The sequence below is a fragment of the Hyperolius riggenbachi genome, chromosome 5 (assembly GCF_040937935.1).
Source record: "Hyperolius riggenbachi isolate aHypRig1 chromosome 5, aHypRig1.pri, whole genome shotgun sequence".
In the NCBI taxonomy this organism is placed as follows: Eukaryota; Metazoa; Chordata; class Amphibia; order Anura; family Hyperoliidae; genus Hyperolius; species Hyperolius riggenbachi.
This window is the reverse complement of record NC_090650.1, coordinates 396,294,047-396,309,444: the sequence shown is the minus strand read 5'-3', so window position 1 is coordinate 396,309,444 and position 15,398 is coordinate 396,294,047. Positions and strand designations below refer to the sequence as shown.

The 15,398-nt window shown below is 43.4% G+C and overlaps 2 protein-coding genes across 6 annotated transcripts in view; one reads left to right on the top strand and one right to left on the bottom strand.

The window, feature by feature from the left end:
* Positions 1-4,423, top strand: part of LOC137517851 (uncharacterized) — a 74,095-nt gene extending 69,672 nt beyond the window's left edge. For all 3 annotated transcript variants that reach the window (XM_068234914.1, XM_068234913.1, XM_068234915.1), the window contains exon 9: positions 3,632-4,423. In XM_068234914.1, coding sequence (XP_068091015.1) covers positions 3,632-3,642 — 11 coding nt within the window. In that variant the 3' untranslated portion in view covers positions 3,643-4,423. The remainder of the gene's footprint in view (positions 1-3,631) is intronic.
* A 5,663-nt stretch (positions 4,424-10,086) lies between these two features.
* The window catches only part of HSF1 (heat shock transcription factor 1), a 43,535-nt gene continuing 38,223 nt past the window's right edge, over positions 10,087-15,398 (bottom strand). For all 3 annotated transcript variants that reach the window (XM_068237851.1, XM_068237850.1, XM_068237852.1), the window contains 3 exons: positions 15,185-15,244; positions 14,426-14,486; positions 10,087-12,149 (listed from right to left, as the gene is read on the bottom strand). In XM_068237851.1, coding sequence (XP_068093952.1) covers positions 11,968-12,149; positions 14,426-14,486; positions 15,185-15,244 — 303 coding nt within the window. In that variant the 3' untranslated portion in view covers positions 10,087-11,967. The remainder of the gene's footprint in view (positions 12,150-14,425; positions 14,487-15,184; positions 15,245-15,398) is intronic.

Below are 15,398 nucleotides of genomic sequence, written 5' to 3'. Positions count from 1 at the left end.
CACTAAATAATAAAAACCATCATTTAAAACTGCATTTTGTGTTCAATTATGTTATCTCTGACTAATAGTTAACGGTTTTTGATGAGCAGCAACATTTAAGTGTGACAAACATGCAAAAGAATAAGAAATCAGGAAGGGGGCAAATAGTTTTTCACACCACTGTAACTATGCTGTGTTCCTTTTTTTCTTTCTCTGACTGAAAGAGTTAAATATCAGGTATGTAAGTGGCTGACTCAGTCCTGACAGGAAGTGACTACAGTGTGAACCTCACTGATAAGAAATTCCCACTATAAAACATTTTCCTAGCAGAAAATGGCTTCTGAGAGCAAGAAAGAGATAAAATGGTGAATTTCTTATCAGTGAGGGTCACACTGTAGTCACTTCCTGTCTGAGTCAGCCACTTACATACCTGATATTTAACTATTGCTGGCAGAGAAAGGAAAAAAAAAGGAACGCAGCATAGTTATTTGTGTGCTAGGCACTGTACATACACATGTCTATCTCATGTCACATGTCACCTCGGGTATCCTTTAAGATGTGTTTGATGAAACTGAAATAATGTACTGAATTTGTTTGATTGAAAAAAAAATGGAATTTTGTATGGCCACTTTAAAGGGAACCTGAAGCAAGAGGTATATGGAGACTGTCATATTTTCTTTTAAACAATACCAATTCCTGGCAGTCTTGCTGATCTCTTTGGCTGCAGTAGTGTCTGAATCACACACCTGGAACAAGCATGCAGTTACTCTTGACAGATTTTTTTGCATGCTTGTTCAGGGTCTATGGCTAAAAGTATTAGAGGCAGAGGATCAGCAGAACAACCAGGTAACTAGTATTGCTTAAAAGGAAATAAATATAGCAGCCTCCATATCGCCTTTGCTTCAGTCATCCTTTAAAGGACAACTATAGCAAGAGTGCAATATCACCATGTATATTCATGATGATTTTATTTATTTTTGAGGAAAGTGGATTTTTCCTTTGACAGACCATTATTAGATCTATTTTTTTTCTTGTGTATAATTTGATAACGGTTCAAGCAGATGTTTTATTCATGGTAATAAAATGACCATCTGCAACTTATCAAAATAGAAACTATCAGGCAAAATAATTTCCCCAACAAATTAGGAAAGTGAGCTTATGATTGTTTTCGATAATGTTTTTCACGTGTTTCATTTGCTAAACAGCTGCGGCTGGCACATCTGTTAGAGGGGCGGAGGGGGATTTATGAGCAAAACAGGGAGCTAAAAGTATGCAGTCTAAATTTGTAATCCATCTGAAATTGTTCAATTAGTTATGATGATTTCAGTATCACACGTACGTGTGTGTGTGTGTAGTGTGTGTGTGTATATGCAGTGTGTGTGTGTATGTATGTATTTATTGAGGATACCAGTATGGGTAAGCACCATCCATAAGTAATATATAATATAATAAAGCTTAACATGCAGTCCAATATTAATAACATAAGGGAGTTTGCAGAATGGATCAGACCAATTAGACGCCCACAACAAAGAAAAAGTAGATCCACTAAGAACCGCACCACTACAACCAAATATGAAAATACAAAAAAAGCTTTATTTGATATAACAACTGCACACAACATCTAAAAACAATTAAAAGTGGGGGGTGTAACAAGTAATCAATACAATCAAGTTGTACACTTTATTAGAACCCACTCATTTCAACACAAACCATTTATTTTTTAAAGAGGAGCTGTTAGGTATAAGGTCTCAGAGAAAATAAACACATATATCAGTAGCTAAAGATTGGCTGTACTTACATTACATATGCATTTCACTGTCCACGTTTGGATTTCACAGAATTTGTATATAGTATATGCAGAGATAGATGCTCCTGACAGCTCATGGCAGGTTCCATGTTTTTCTGTCAAATGTGTCGTCATGTCCTGCCTGCTTCCTGATCACAGATAAGCTCCTACTTGAATAACACAGTGTGCAGTGAATAATAATGAGCTAAGTGGCTAGGAACAATAGCGGACTCCTGCAGAGTACTCTGCCCGAGATTTATCAGTGCTACGCGATTACAAGCTGCTGTAACGTCTCATTAGCAGCCGAGGGGAGAGCCCCAGAATGCTTTGCAGTATGGTATGCGGCTTGCGTCTTCTTAAGAATAACAGACTTGCTGATAAGCACACATCAAAGGTAACTGAGATTTTTATCTTCACTAATTGCTTTTGGGCTTCCTTCTAAACTGTTTAACACAGGAGAATAGAGGTTTAAATTAGCTTCTGCAGCCTGACAGTTACTCTTTAAGACTTTTTGGCTGTTTGAGGGGCGGCTCCTAATACATTGTACAACATATTGTATTGATGACTTGTTACAATCCCCCCCGCTATGACACTTTTGTTTTTAGATGCTGTGTACAGTTGTATATCTCAAATAAAGCTATAAAGCTTTTTTTGTATTTTCAGATTTGGTTGTAGTGGTGCTGATCTTAGTGGATCTACTTTTTCTTTGTTGTGGGCATCCATTATGGTTGAGGAACACGCTTCCCAAGTAAAGATGATGATCAATAATTAAATACTATTTTTTTCCGAATTTATGAAAATATACAAATATTCTTGCAATTTGCATGTCTATTGAAGCTGGGCCAATGAAAATCAGCCACAAAAGCATTTGATTGGCTCAATTACAAACTGCAACAAAACTTGCATGGGCTTGGAAACATTTGCAATGCATTGGTCATATGTATACCCAAGTAGGTATTTATTGTCCCTTCAAAAGAGGAAGACTATGGCCTTAATTCACTAAGGCGCTATAGACTTATTGAAAGTTTTATCGATAAAACATTCAATAAATATACACTTTAGTGAATTCAAAATTAGATTTTACCCATGAGGTAAAATAACAAACGTTTGATAAAGCTTAGTGAATTGAGGCCTATGTGAACTACGCTAGCCTAGTCACCGCCAGAGATGTGCAAAACAACTTCTCCTAATGTGTACATACTGTATCCACCGACCAGGTAGAGGAAAGAAAATGAGCCAATTAAATCCAGCAGCTGCCAATCAGTAAGTCTGTAGAGAGGGTGAATGAGATGCCGATTTGCAGTGCTGGATTTATAGCAAGGCCACTTATGCCATGGCCTAGGGCACCACAAGATCAAGGGCGGGTGGGCAGCAGACTATATGAAGGGGTGGGGCGTGTCACCTGTCTACTTATACTGGAGGGAGGGGGGTTATCAGGCTATCTATATGGAAGGGGGGGGGGGGGGTCATCTGGCTTCTTATACTGGCTGGAAGGGGTCATCAGGCTACCTATGGAGGGAAGGGGGGTGTCATCTGACTACATATACTGTAGGGAAGGGGGAGGGTTATCTGGCTACCTATACTGGAGGGAAGGGGGGTGTCATCTGACTACCTATACTGGAGGGGGGTGGGGGGAAGGGTAATCTGGCTACCTATACTGAAGGGGGCTGCTGATGACAGTGGCCTTAGGCGATAAAGTATTCAAATCCGGCCCAACCAATTTGTCCAATGTTCATGCAAATTTAATGCACACTGGATGCAGCTTGGAACTGGGTCAATCTGGCTATGCATAAAGACGGGGCTGATCTTACAAGCTGTCACTTTATGTGTCTGCTGGTCCTGACTATCACCTTATATCTTTTTCAGCTGGAAAATGAGCAGCCGCCAACTGTCCCCTTCCCCCTGACGTGTCTTCCTCATATCCCGTGTCCAGATGTGTGAGAGCCTCCAGGAGCCACAGCTAGAGTATTAGGGCCCTGCCTTCTCTGAACTGCTCACAGCCACCATACAACTCTATCCAACCGGCCGGAGAGATGGAAACTGGCAGACTCCGCCCAGCCCAGGATCTGACTATTCCTTGCCCCAGATGGAGAGCCTGAGCCCCCCGCCTTCTTTCAGAATTACACAGACCCTAAAATTACCGTATGGCCAGTCTGTGCAATGTGAGAAGATCTGGAGACAGCCAATAGGATTGTGATGACAAAAGCATGTGTAACAACAACCAATCTTGACACCATCAATGAAAAATCGCTCTCACTGAATCAGTCCAGCAGCAAGGCGGAGCTTAAAGTAATATAATGATCTACCATCTCCCCACAATACCGCAGGGTATTAGTGTGCCCAAGACCTCAGTGTAGCATGCAGGAAGGCAAATGCTGCCGCCTTGTGGAGACATGAGTGTCATGCCAAGCCAGACTGCTGGATTCTTTCCTATCATCCCATCAGACCAATCTTCTCGCCCTCCCTTTCCAGGAATCAATCACAGGCCAAATAAGCTGGAGTTCAGTGATCCCCACTTTCCAGAGCTCAGAGAATTAGTAAGATAGTCCAGCAAATAGGCGACTGTTCTGTGCTAGATGTACCAGTTTGTTCTGTAGTTTCTTGTTATGTTTATTTTGCGAGCTACATTGATCCCAATAATAAATATTTCAGCAAGTTCATTATTGCAGTTGAGTGATTTTTTTCTCAGTGATTATAATTCAAGTGGTGGAATCAGAAATAAGTGCCTGTCAGGGGTGTAACAATAGACCCTGCACGGGCTGCATCTGCAGGAGGGCCCAGAAGCCGTAGGGACCCCCGTGGGGGGAGAGGTTTATTTTCCCTGCCCTGAGAGACTGACAACTCAGGGCACAGAGAAAAAAAGCTTTCTGCTCTCTGCACAATTGTTCTTATGACTCTATCTGCTCAGGCACTGATAAGGAATCATACAAAGTTCTTTTTCTGTGTGCAGCAGGCTCTTGTGTACAACCCCCAGCCTCTTTACCCCTCCTCAAGTGCTCTGTACTGTAGTAATGTTGGAGGAGTCTGCAGAGCCAGTTCTGCTCCATCAGAGATGGACAGAGTGAGTGTAATAAGCTGAGGCTGGGAGCGCACTCATCTGTCGGATTTCTGTATGTTTTCTGCACACCATGTGTGTCTGTATGTGTGAAAACTTGCAAGTTTCATTCCAGAAGCTAATGTAATTGATAGAGAAAAGGCTTGCAGTGCTTCACTGCTGTTTTTATCTGCATGGGGAAAACACATTTATAAGGGCAGCACGGTTGCATATTGGTTAGCGCTCTTGCCTTGCAGCGCTGGGTCCCTGGTTCGAGTCCCAGCCAGGTCAACATCTGCAAGGAGTTTGTATGTTCTCCCCATGTCTGTGTGGGTTTCCTCCGGGTACTCCGGTTTCCTCCCACATTCCAAAAACATACAGATAGGTTAACTGGCTCCCCCCTAAATTGCCCCTAGACTGCAACACATACACTACACAATATACAGTACACATAGGACTATGGTAGGGATTAGATTGTGAGCTCCTCTGAGGGACAGTCATTAACAAGACTATATGCTCTGTACAGAGCTGCGGAAGATGTCGGCGCTATATAAATACTAAATAATAAAAATAATAAATGTGCACTAGCCAATTGAATAACATTGGTTCACAGTTTACCTGTGCAGAAGGGGAGGCATTTAAAGTTTCACAGGGGGGGGGGGGGGGGGAGGGGGCAGTGATTTCTACTTACGCCCCTGCTGTACCATTACAGCAAGATGTATAACGGACTCACAGGTGGAAGTCGAAAAATTAGACTATTGTGCAAAAGTCCATTATTTCAGTAATTCAACTTAAGGAGACTCCGTAACAAAAATTGCATCCGGTTTTTTATCATCCTACAAGTTCCAAAAGCTATTCTAATGTGTTCTGGCTTACTGCAGCACTTTCTACTATCACCATCTCTGTAATAAATCAACTTATCTCTCTCTTGTCAGACTTGTCAGCCTGTGTCTGGAAGGCTGCTAAGTTCTTTAGTGTTGTGGTTCTGTGATGCATCTCCCCCCTCCAGGCCCCTCTCTGCACACTGCCTGTGTATTATTTAGATTAGTGCAGCTTCTCTCTGCTCTATTATCTTTTACAAGCTGGATAAATCCTCCTCTGAGCTGGCTGGGCTTTCACATACTGAGGAATTACCTACAGGCAGAGCTGTCTGCACTCTGCAGGAAGAAACAGACTGATACTTCAGTGGAAGATAGCTGCAGGGGGAAATAAACACACAAATGATCTCTTGAGATTCAAAAGGAAGAGTGTATACAGCCTGCTTGTGTATGAATGTATTTTCTATGTGTGGACATACTGTACATCAACCTACTTCCTGTTTTGGTGGCCATTTTGTTTGTTTATAAACAAACTTTTTAAAACTGTTTTTAACCACTTTTAATGTGGCGAGGAGCGGCGAAATTGTGACAGAGGGTAATAGGAGATGTCCCCTAACACACTGGAATGTTTACTTTTGTGCGATTTTAACAATACAGATTCTCTTTAAAAGGTGAAACTAATATATGAAAGAGGAACCCTTTGCAGGTGCTTTGGATTGATTAGTTGATTAGCGTCTGACACTTTGAGCCTAGGATATTGAACAATTTTACAACATTCTAATGGTCTGAGATTTTGATTTTGGGGTTTTCATAAACTGTAAGCCACAATCATCAAAATTATAATAAGCAAAGGCTTTAAATATCTCAGCATGTACTGAGTCTATTTCATGTAATCCAAACATTTGTTTTGCGCTTTTCTCCTGTTGGACTCAAAGCACTCGAGAGCTGCAGCCAGTAAGGGTGCTCTCAAGAGGCCACCCTGCAGGGTTGGGAAGTCTTGCCCAAGGGGCTTCTTACTGATTAGGTACTGACCCTAGCCAGGGTTTGAACCCTGGTCTCCCATGTCAGAGGCAGAGCCCTTAACCAGTACACTTTCCAGCCATAATATATTAGTTTCACCTTGTAAGTTGAATTACTGAAATAAATTGACCTTTGCACAATATTCAAATTTTTCAAGTTTAACATGTAGATGACGCCAAATCTCTCTGTGGTGCCAGTGTCTAGTTGTTCTACTTCAGGTATGTCAAACCGGTCCTACGAGGGCCGAGATCCTCACACATTTTTGATACAGCTCAAATGAATTGATGGGTCTATATCAAAAAAGGTGTGGTCCATCAGGTAGAACACATTCCTTTCTTTCTCAGTCCATCCTAAACACTGGCATGGATCTGGCCCTCCAGGCCTGGAGTTCGACACGTGTTCTACTTTATCAAGACACAGACCATTTATATTGCACTTTTATCCTGGTGGACTTAAAGCCTTAGAGCTGCAGATACTAGGGCGTGCTCAGTAGGCAGTAGCAGTGTTAGGGAGTCTTGCCCAATGACTCCTCACTGAATAGGTGCTGGCTTACTGAACAAGAAGAGCTGAGATTAAAACCCAGGTCTCCTGTGTCAGAGGCAGAGCCCTTAGTAGGTAGTTTGTCAAAATATACTGTCCCTGGTGTTCTAGTGGTCAGTAATAGGGGCATCTAGTGCCACCATACAGGGTATAAGAGGGCTGGCTGAGACTTGTGTTACACTAATAGGAGCTACTTCTGGTGTTCTTGTGGTGCCTCATCCCCGTTTCCATGCCCTACCAATTCCACCTGCGTCTCCATGTGGCCTCTTTGTCCCCATAACAGGCTTTTCTGCTGCCCCAATAGTTCAATAAGCTCAAATTGACAAGCCACAAAGAAATATGAGGTGATTTCGGGGGCCGACCTGTGCAGGTGCAGAACAGCTGTGCGTGTGCGTTGAATAGTTGGTACGATAACTCCAGGAGGGGATGTTTTCAGCCCTGCTATACCCTGATGACAGCTGCACTCCATTGATTGGGACTGGCATCACTCTGCATAGTTATGTGTCATGATGCCATTCAAAGGGCTGCCCACAGAGGGTGCTGCTGAAAATGGTTCTACTCATTCAAATCAATAAATAGTATGTATGTCTTCTGTATTTCAACTGGAGCAGCTGTTAGCCGGGGCTGTAGAGTTGGTACAAAAATCATCAGACTCAAGACTCCTCAGTTTATGCAGAGGCGTAGCTATGGGTGGGCAGGAGGGACAAATGTCCCAGGGCACTGCACACGGCTGCTGCAAACCAACATGCATGAGAGGTGGCTCGCTGACTGCCTGAAGTGCCCCCGATTCTCTCCCTCCCTGTGCAGCAGAGGTGTGCAGAATTGTTAACGGGCAGGGAAAGTAGGGCACATCTGGCCATCTAAAGGGAGGCTTATTTGGCTGTCTAAAGGGGGGGCGCATTCAGCTATTTAAAGGTGTGGCGCATCTGGCTATCCACACAGGAAGAGGGGGGGGGGCACATCTGGCAATCTAAACAACATTTGACTCCACCCATGACCACAACCACATTCTGATGTGTGGCCACACAAAAACTGTCTTTGCCCCTCGGGTGCTGAAAACCCCAGCTACGCCTCTGAGTTTATGAAACTACCGACTCTCCACAGCAACAAATTATTGAAACACCCACTACTGTATTCATGCTGCTTATTTCTGGTGTCAACTGTTATTTTTTTTTTTTAAATCACCCATCATTCTTACCTAAGCCCTAAGTTGCTTCAGCTCATACATTCTTTCAGCCCGGTCACCACTGATATCCCTGAACCTTCACTGTGAGGCTCTGCTGACATCACTTGTGGCAACACAGCATGACAGGAAATGCACTGAGGCAGGGGGGGGGGTTAAACTACTACTTTTCTCTCTCTGATAAATGGGTCCAATCCTAAACAGGTGGTGTTTTTGTGGCTACAGTTATTATGGGTGGCCACACTTATAACTATTGCAAGATGGGCCCCAGGCTGTGAGAGTCACCAGGGGATGGCAAGTGAAAAGGTGTGAACATTGGGGAACCCCATCAGAGTTTTGCTTGGGGTCCCCATTATTTGTAGTTGCTTTCAGAGACTTTTGTCTTAAAATGTTTGTCTACCTCTTAAAGAGGACCCATGGTGACATATAAAGATAATAAATTATTCACAATACCCATGCTTAAAGGGATCTGAGCGCAAAAATCTAACAAAGTTATCAAACAAACCAAGATAGCCCCGTGTATATGCAGGCTTCCATCTTTATTCTCCCTGTGCCACAGCTTGAATATGCTGCGGTGATGTCACAAGGCCCAGACCGTGTGACGTCACTCCTGGCTGGGAGAGCCAATCACATTGTCTTTATCTATCAGCATGCACTGCAGCAGTCAGTACTACGGCACATGGAGAATCAAGATGGGGACCGGCGTACAGATGAGGGCTAAGGAGCAGCCATTCAGACCTTTTTTTGGCTGGAGGTGGTCTTTAAAAGAAACCTGTAGAGGAAAAAGTTCCCAATATGGGTACTTATCCAAGTAGCGGGAATCCTCTGGATAATCCAGTGGCTTCCCCTGTCCTGCTTCTGCTCAACATTCTTCCACTGGGTCAGCCAACAAAGGTTGACAAATATGCCAGTCAACGACTCGCCCATGCGCAGTAACACGGACCTGCTTAGGTTTCGCCGGAGAAAGCTGAGCCCTATCGTGGTCCATGGTACTGCTCATGCCGTGTACACCTGTGCAGTGGCAGGGACCTGATCAGGCTTGGCTCTTTCCAATGAAGCCCAAGCGGAACAGTACTACTGCCCCGGGACAGTGCAGCTGCACTTCGGGGGTCCTAGCGCTGGATTGGCTAGGTGGAGGAGGACAAGGGGGATCCAGAAACTTTACCCTACTGAGGTATCTTAATTCATCATATGGTTTGCAAGAGATTCTAGTAGGTGCTCGTATCGTTCTCCACTCAACCACTGGGTACGTGCTTTTGGGTAACATTGACCTGAGGAAGCAGGCAAAGCCTGTGTAACGCACTGTCATACCCTTGTTTTTTGTGTTAAAATAAACCATCATGTTTAAATCAAGTCACCATTGGCTTTTTTCTTCAGGAGAGGTGAGTATCACCACTGCCTCTACATTTGAAGCTGTTTTATATAGTTGGGTACCTCCACCCACTTCCCATTATTGAAGTTATCATTGTTGTGTATCTGCAGTTGTAATAACACAACCATTGATTTAGAGACTTTCCAGCAACCCTCACTGCGCTCTGATATGGCGCAGGTAAGGGTTGCACATTTTTATCATCACTGATAAATCCAGCCAGGCTTTTAGAATCACCTGTGTTCTCTGGTGAGCTTCATCCCTGAGAGACCTTCCAACGTCAATCTCAATGCTCTAAGCCTACAGGCAGCCCTTCTGATATGTGTGTGTGTAGTTCAATAAGCAGCCCTCAGACGGTTGTTTTTTTACACAACTGTATATATATTTATTCACAGAAGATTATTCTGAAAACTTTTCTCATAAAAATCCAAAATACAACTCACTATAAACATGTCAGTGTGTAAATATACAAATAGACGTCCGAGCCAAGCGTCACCTTGATGACAGTGCAAAGCCGCCCATTATATGATTGCAGGACGCTGAATAGCCCAATCATGTAGCCATCTGAAATCTTCCAATCATGGCATCCTCTGCTGTACATACGTCTGGCGTTAGCTTTACTGCATGCGGCCCAGGAAGCTGGGCCTGCTTTCTGTACTTACTGGCCCCACAGGAGGCCTCATATAGCTGAGAACGCTTCAAAACACCCTCGTCTGTGTTAAGTGAAGACAACCGCACATACAGGAGTTCTCAAATGAGGCCATTCATACTGGTCCTTCCTGAACTTACTACTGGTTCCTGTTCCCAATCTCCTCACTGGTGCACCTCCCAATATCCTGCTGAATTATTCTATACGAGCCAAAATTTGATTCCTGCTTGTTATGCTTGACTGCACTGTAGTGGAATCTTTAGGGTTACACACTTGAGAATAGTGAGTTCTCATCCCAACTGGACACGAATCATCCTTCAACAGTAACCTATTACTTATCTCCTGGTCTCAACAAACCTCGCACATGCCTGCCTAACTAATAAACCACCTGAACGTGTAGCTTATCTTTTGGCATGAGCTCAGTAAATTAAAGTGTGTGGCATGAATAAGCAAAAACATCAGAAAAGAACAGAGATGAAGAAATCATACAAAGCAGAGTGAAAGACATAAAAAAAGCAATGAAGAAGAATAAAAAAAAAGGAGAAAAGGACAATAAAATGATTGAATAAATCATCTGAAAAGCAAGATAACGTAACACATCAATAACCAATAAGATGAGAAAACGTAAAGCTGCAATATCTTCCAAAAGTCTCCCCCCTCGCTTACTGTGAACGACAGTACAAAGGGTGATTCAATAATAGAGGGTCAGTTTTGGTGGAGGCCACACCTCCGTAATCGATGACAGGAAAGCATTTATGATGAGAATTAATGAGAACGTTTAGTACCGGGTAAGGTTTTAGATCTGTGAGAATTACAGTTCGTCACACAGCATCTGCCTGCTGTGAATCATATATACAACCTTCAAAAAACTGATCTGAGGGCATGAATATCCTAGTTAGAGATCTCTTGTGCCTAACATGACTGGATAACCTAGTAGATGTTTTCCAATAGTGGATTATTTCTTGTTTATGTCCTATATCATCACCCTCTCTCAATATTATAGACTCCAGATTTCTCATATAGCTTATGTTAGCAACTAGAGATAGAACATGCTGGTTTTATTATTTAATCTCGTGATGTCCATTCGTTCATGTCTACTTGAATTACTTAATACTTTAGTAATTAATACGTTTACTGCGGTACTCTTGTTTGTCTTAAGCAAAATATGCAAAGGAGTCGTAGAACATAAATATGTTCTCTTGTAGGTAATGTTAATTCTAGCTGTGTTGGCAGCAGAATGTCTGTATTAGTTACTTTCTTTTACTGAAACGTAAATGAAAAGAAATTAAACAGAAAAAAAAAAAGAGAATTGGGAGGTCGGAGGTGTGCCGCAACGCATTTCTTCAAGAACAAACTTAAGGCTAACTTCGACTCTTAACATCAGAGCTGGAACATCGGAACAAAAGCGGGCAGCGTCCACAGAGATACCAGAGACGTAGCGTGACATATCCTAAGCACTGCATTGTGGGAAAGCTCCAATACCAGAATCCATTCCACCAGGAACAGGAGGGTGGCAGCCACCATGTGATCCTACAGGGGGCGCCACCTCTCCTGCTACTGCTTCACAGCACCCCAGACACCAGCAGGTCTTACGAGACCCCAGAGCCTCCTGATTTGTTCTGAGTGCCCCAGGACAGGAGGGACAGAGTTGGGTCCTCGCTGTAATCTGCCGCTGGGTCTTCCTCCTCCAGTTCCAGTAGAATGGGAAGTTCTGTTCCGGATGTGTTCATTAGAATAAGTGGCTGCGCTGTGTAATGTACAATCTGCTTCCCTGGAAGGGGAAAAGATAAAACATCGTCTATGAATTAGACAAGACACACATAAATAAAAACACTGCATTGGCACAAGACAAGCATTAAAGTAAACATCAGGTGGGAAAAAGTGTTTAAGCATACGTACCTCCATGATCTATAGGCTCTTCTGACCCCTCCAGACTCCTGGTTACTTCCTGGCCTCGCCTCCATCTTGCTGTTGTATGCCCTGTTCAGAGATCCCCAGGGTGCATGTGCTGTCCCATCCACATGCCCTTTCTGTACACACTCCCACCAAGAAGGTCCTGGTCATGCACAGTTACGATTCTTTCCAAACTGTGCATGCCTAGGACTCCCTCTGCAATGGCTGCCAAGCAGAGCTGTGCAGGAGCACGATACACCAGGGTGTAGAGTGTGGACTGCGCATGCGCCATGCTTTGACTGTCCCAGTTTCAGCTATGAATAAGGCATACAGCTGCAAAAAGGAGGGGAGGCTGGAGAGCATATAGATCAGCCTTTCTCAACATTTTTACCCTGGAGGAACCCTGCAAATAACTTTTGAATCTCAAGGAACCCCTGCAAACAATGTTTGATATTTAGGAACCCCTGCATTTATTTTGCAAGAGGCATGGTCTTTAAAAGTAGGTGAGGCTGTTTATTTCACTACCTCCTATTACACCGCCACTCATTACAGGTAGTCCCCGACTTACGAACGACATGGATTCTCTGTTTTCAAAAAATTTTCAAATTGGACTTGTAGTTTTTGAGAAAATCGATTTTAAAAACATCAAAGAAAAAAATGGCTTTAAAACTTGTATAAACAGGTACAGAGGGCAGTGGTGACAGAGGGGGACACTGGAGGCACAGGGGGGGCACAGAGGAGGTACAGGGGACAGAGATGGAACAATGTTCCGACTTAAGAACAGATTCAGAACGAACCTACAGTCCCTATCTCGTTCGTTAACCGGGGACTACCTGTATCCTGTCACCTTATCCTAGTGCTTTTTATTAATGTGCTCATTATTATTCTGACTCCCAATTTAGTGCTTCTTTTTACAATACCCCCCATTATAATGTGCTCTATTATACTTCCCCCACGATGGGGGAAAATGCCAGGGAACCCCTGCAGAGTCCTCAAGGAACCCTGGGGTTCCAGGGGAACCTGGATGAGAAAGCCTGATATAGATCACAGAGGTGAGTAAGTGAGTGAGTGTTAACCCAGGATTGAACTTCACCCCGATCAGTAGCCAATAGCCCTTTCCCACCAGAAATCTTTACTTTTTTTTTCAAATAGATCATCAGGGGGTCTGTATGGCTCATATTGTGGTGAAACTCCTCCCACAATGTGATGTCAGGACCATGGCTCTGATAGTTTCCTGTCTGTGAACCTTGTTGCATTGTGGGAAATACTGTGTTTCCCCAGAAAATAAGTGTCATATTAATTTTTGCATCAAAAGATGTGCTAGGGCTTATTTTCAGGGGATGTCTTACATTTTTATGAACATTTAAGTTCCTGAGCTGTGTGTCCTCCAGCCTTCCCCACTGTGCTGCCTCTTCCTCTGCTGGATCCACCTCTTCTGTGCCAGTGTCCCCTTTTACATTTTAGTGTCCCCCTCTGTACCAGTGTCCTCCTCTATCCCCTATCCTACTGTATCCTGTCTCCCCCAATGTCCTCCGCTGTGTCTTTCACTCCTGCCAGCGAGACCATGGGCTTTAGTAATGACACAAGTAGTCATGCATTTTCCCCTTACTGCCACTAGGGCTCACTTTCCGGGTAGGGCTTGTATTTCCTGCATGTTCAAAATTCCTGCTAGGTCTTACTTTCGGGGTTGTCTTAATTTTGGGGAAAGAGGGTAATGACTGTTCTCGACTGCCAAGCAAGCAGCATCTCCCTGTCTGTTTTTAGATAATGACAGTTGGTGCCGTCTGTCTTTCCCCACCTTGTCTGCCAGCAGTAAAGAGCAACAGTGGATCAAAATACATGAATGAATTATAGGGCGAGTATCGATCATTTCTTCTATTTTTAACTTTATACTTTGCAATGTATTGATTTTTCCCCTACTAAAATTTTTCAGCAAAGTTCCTCTTTGAACACGATGGGATTAAAAAATTATATTTATCTACAATTGTTATTCATTTGAGCATATCTAATAATGAGAAGAGAGCAATGGCCCAATATCGATCAGTTATTACATTGCTGTGGTTGCTATGGGTTACTGCACTTCATACACCATCACTGACTGGTCTAATACAGACTTGAGCTGTGCGGACCTGAAAGACAATGATGACTATATACCTGCATCTGCTGGGTCTGGATCTGTCTCTTTCTGGTCCTGAGAAGACAACAGCTCCTGAATCTACAAGACAAAATGCCCATCATTAACATTTACAACCTACGCCTCACAATACATCTTAGATAAACACACTGGAATGGTTAGATGTGATTGGCCGGTGTGTAGCAATAGAGACTGTATGAGAGGAGAATGGGCCACTAAAGAGGCACTCCTATCTTGGTTTTAAAGTGGAAATATATCTTGGCATAATATACTGTAAAAACCTGTATCACCACTCCTTATTGCCCATATAGTCACCATACCTGCCTTTGACCCAAAATAATGCACAATTCCCACCTATTTGGCAATACAGTTTGTGCTGGTAGTGCCTGCTTTTGATACATGTAGCAGTGTTTTGGAGTCCAACACCCGGGAAAGCAGCGCATGTGTCAAAAGTGGGCCACTTTAGAGTACAAGGCATGTGGAAGGACGCTGGACTGGACCACTAGTGCTTCCAGAGGAAGTTGTGGTTTCAATAAAAGAGCCAGAACTGAGCCTCCCCCCTAAGAGAGTGTATAATAGCCCACAGCCCACCAGGAAGCTTCCAGTCTTGTCAGTATCAATTGACACATATGCAGTGGCCACTCTTTAAAATGTAATATTAAATACAGATGATCATTATTTGACACATACATCACATGTACATGTGTCGGTGTGGCTTAGAAAACGAGGATTTTTCTCCTATACATCCCCCATTCCAGTATTGGATTGCAGATACTCACACTGGCCAGGCTGGAGTCCAGGTCTGGCAAATCCGATCCCGTTAGGGTGGGGCTGAACAGCTGTAAGAGAAGCCAGAGATTTGAAATGATCGATGTGTTCTGTGGCTGGTGAGTTCCGGTGGAACATGATCAAACAAACCATCCCCATCCATAGGCACTTAGACAAATGTGTATGTGCGTCAGATCACATATGCCCTCAAGTTGTGCTTCCAAA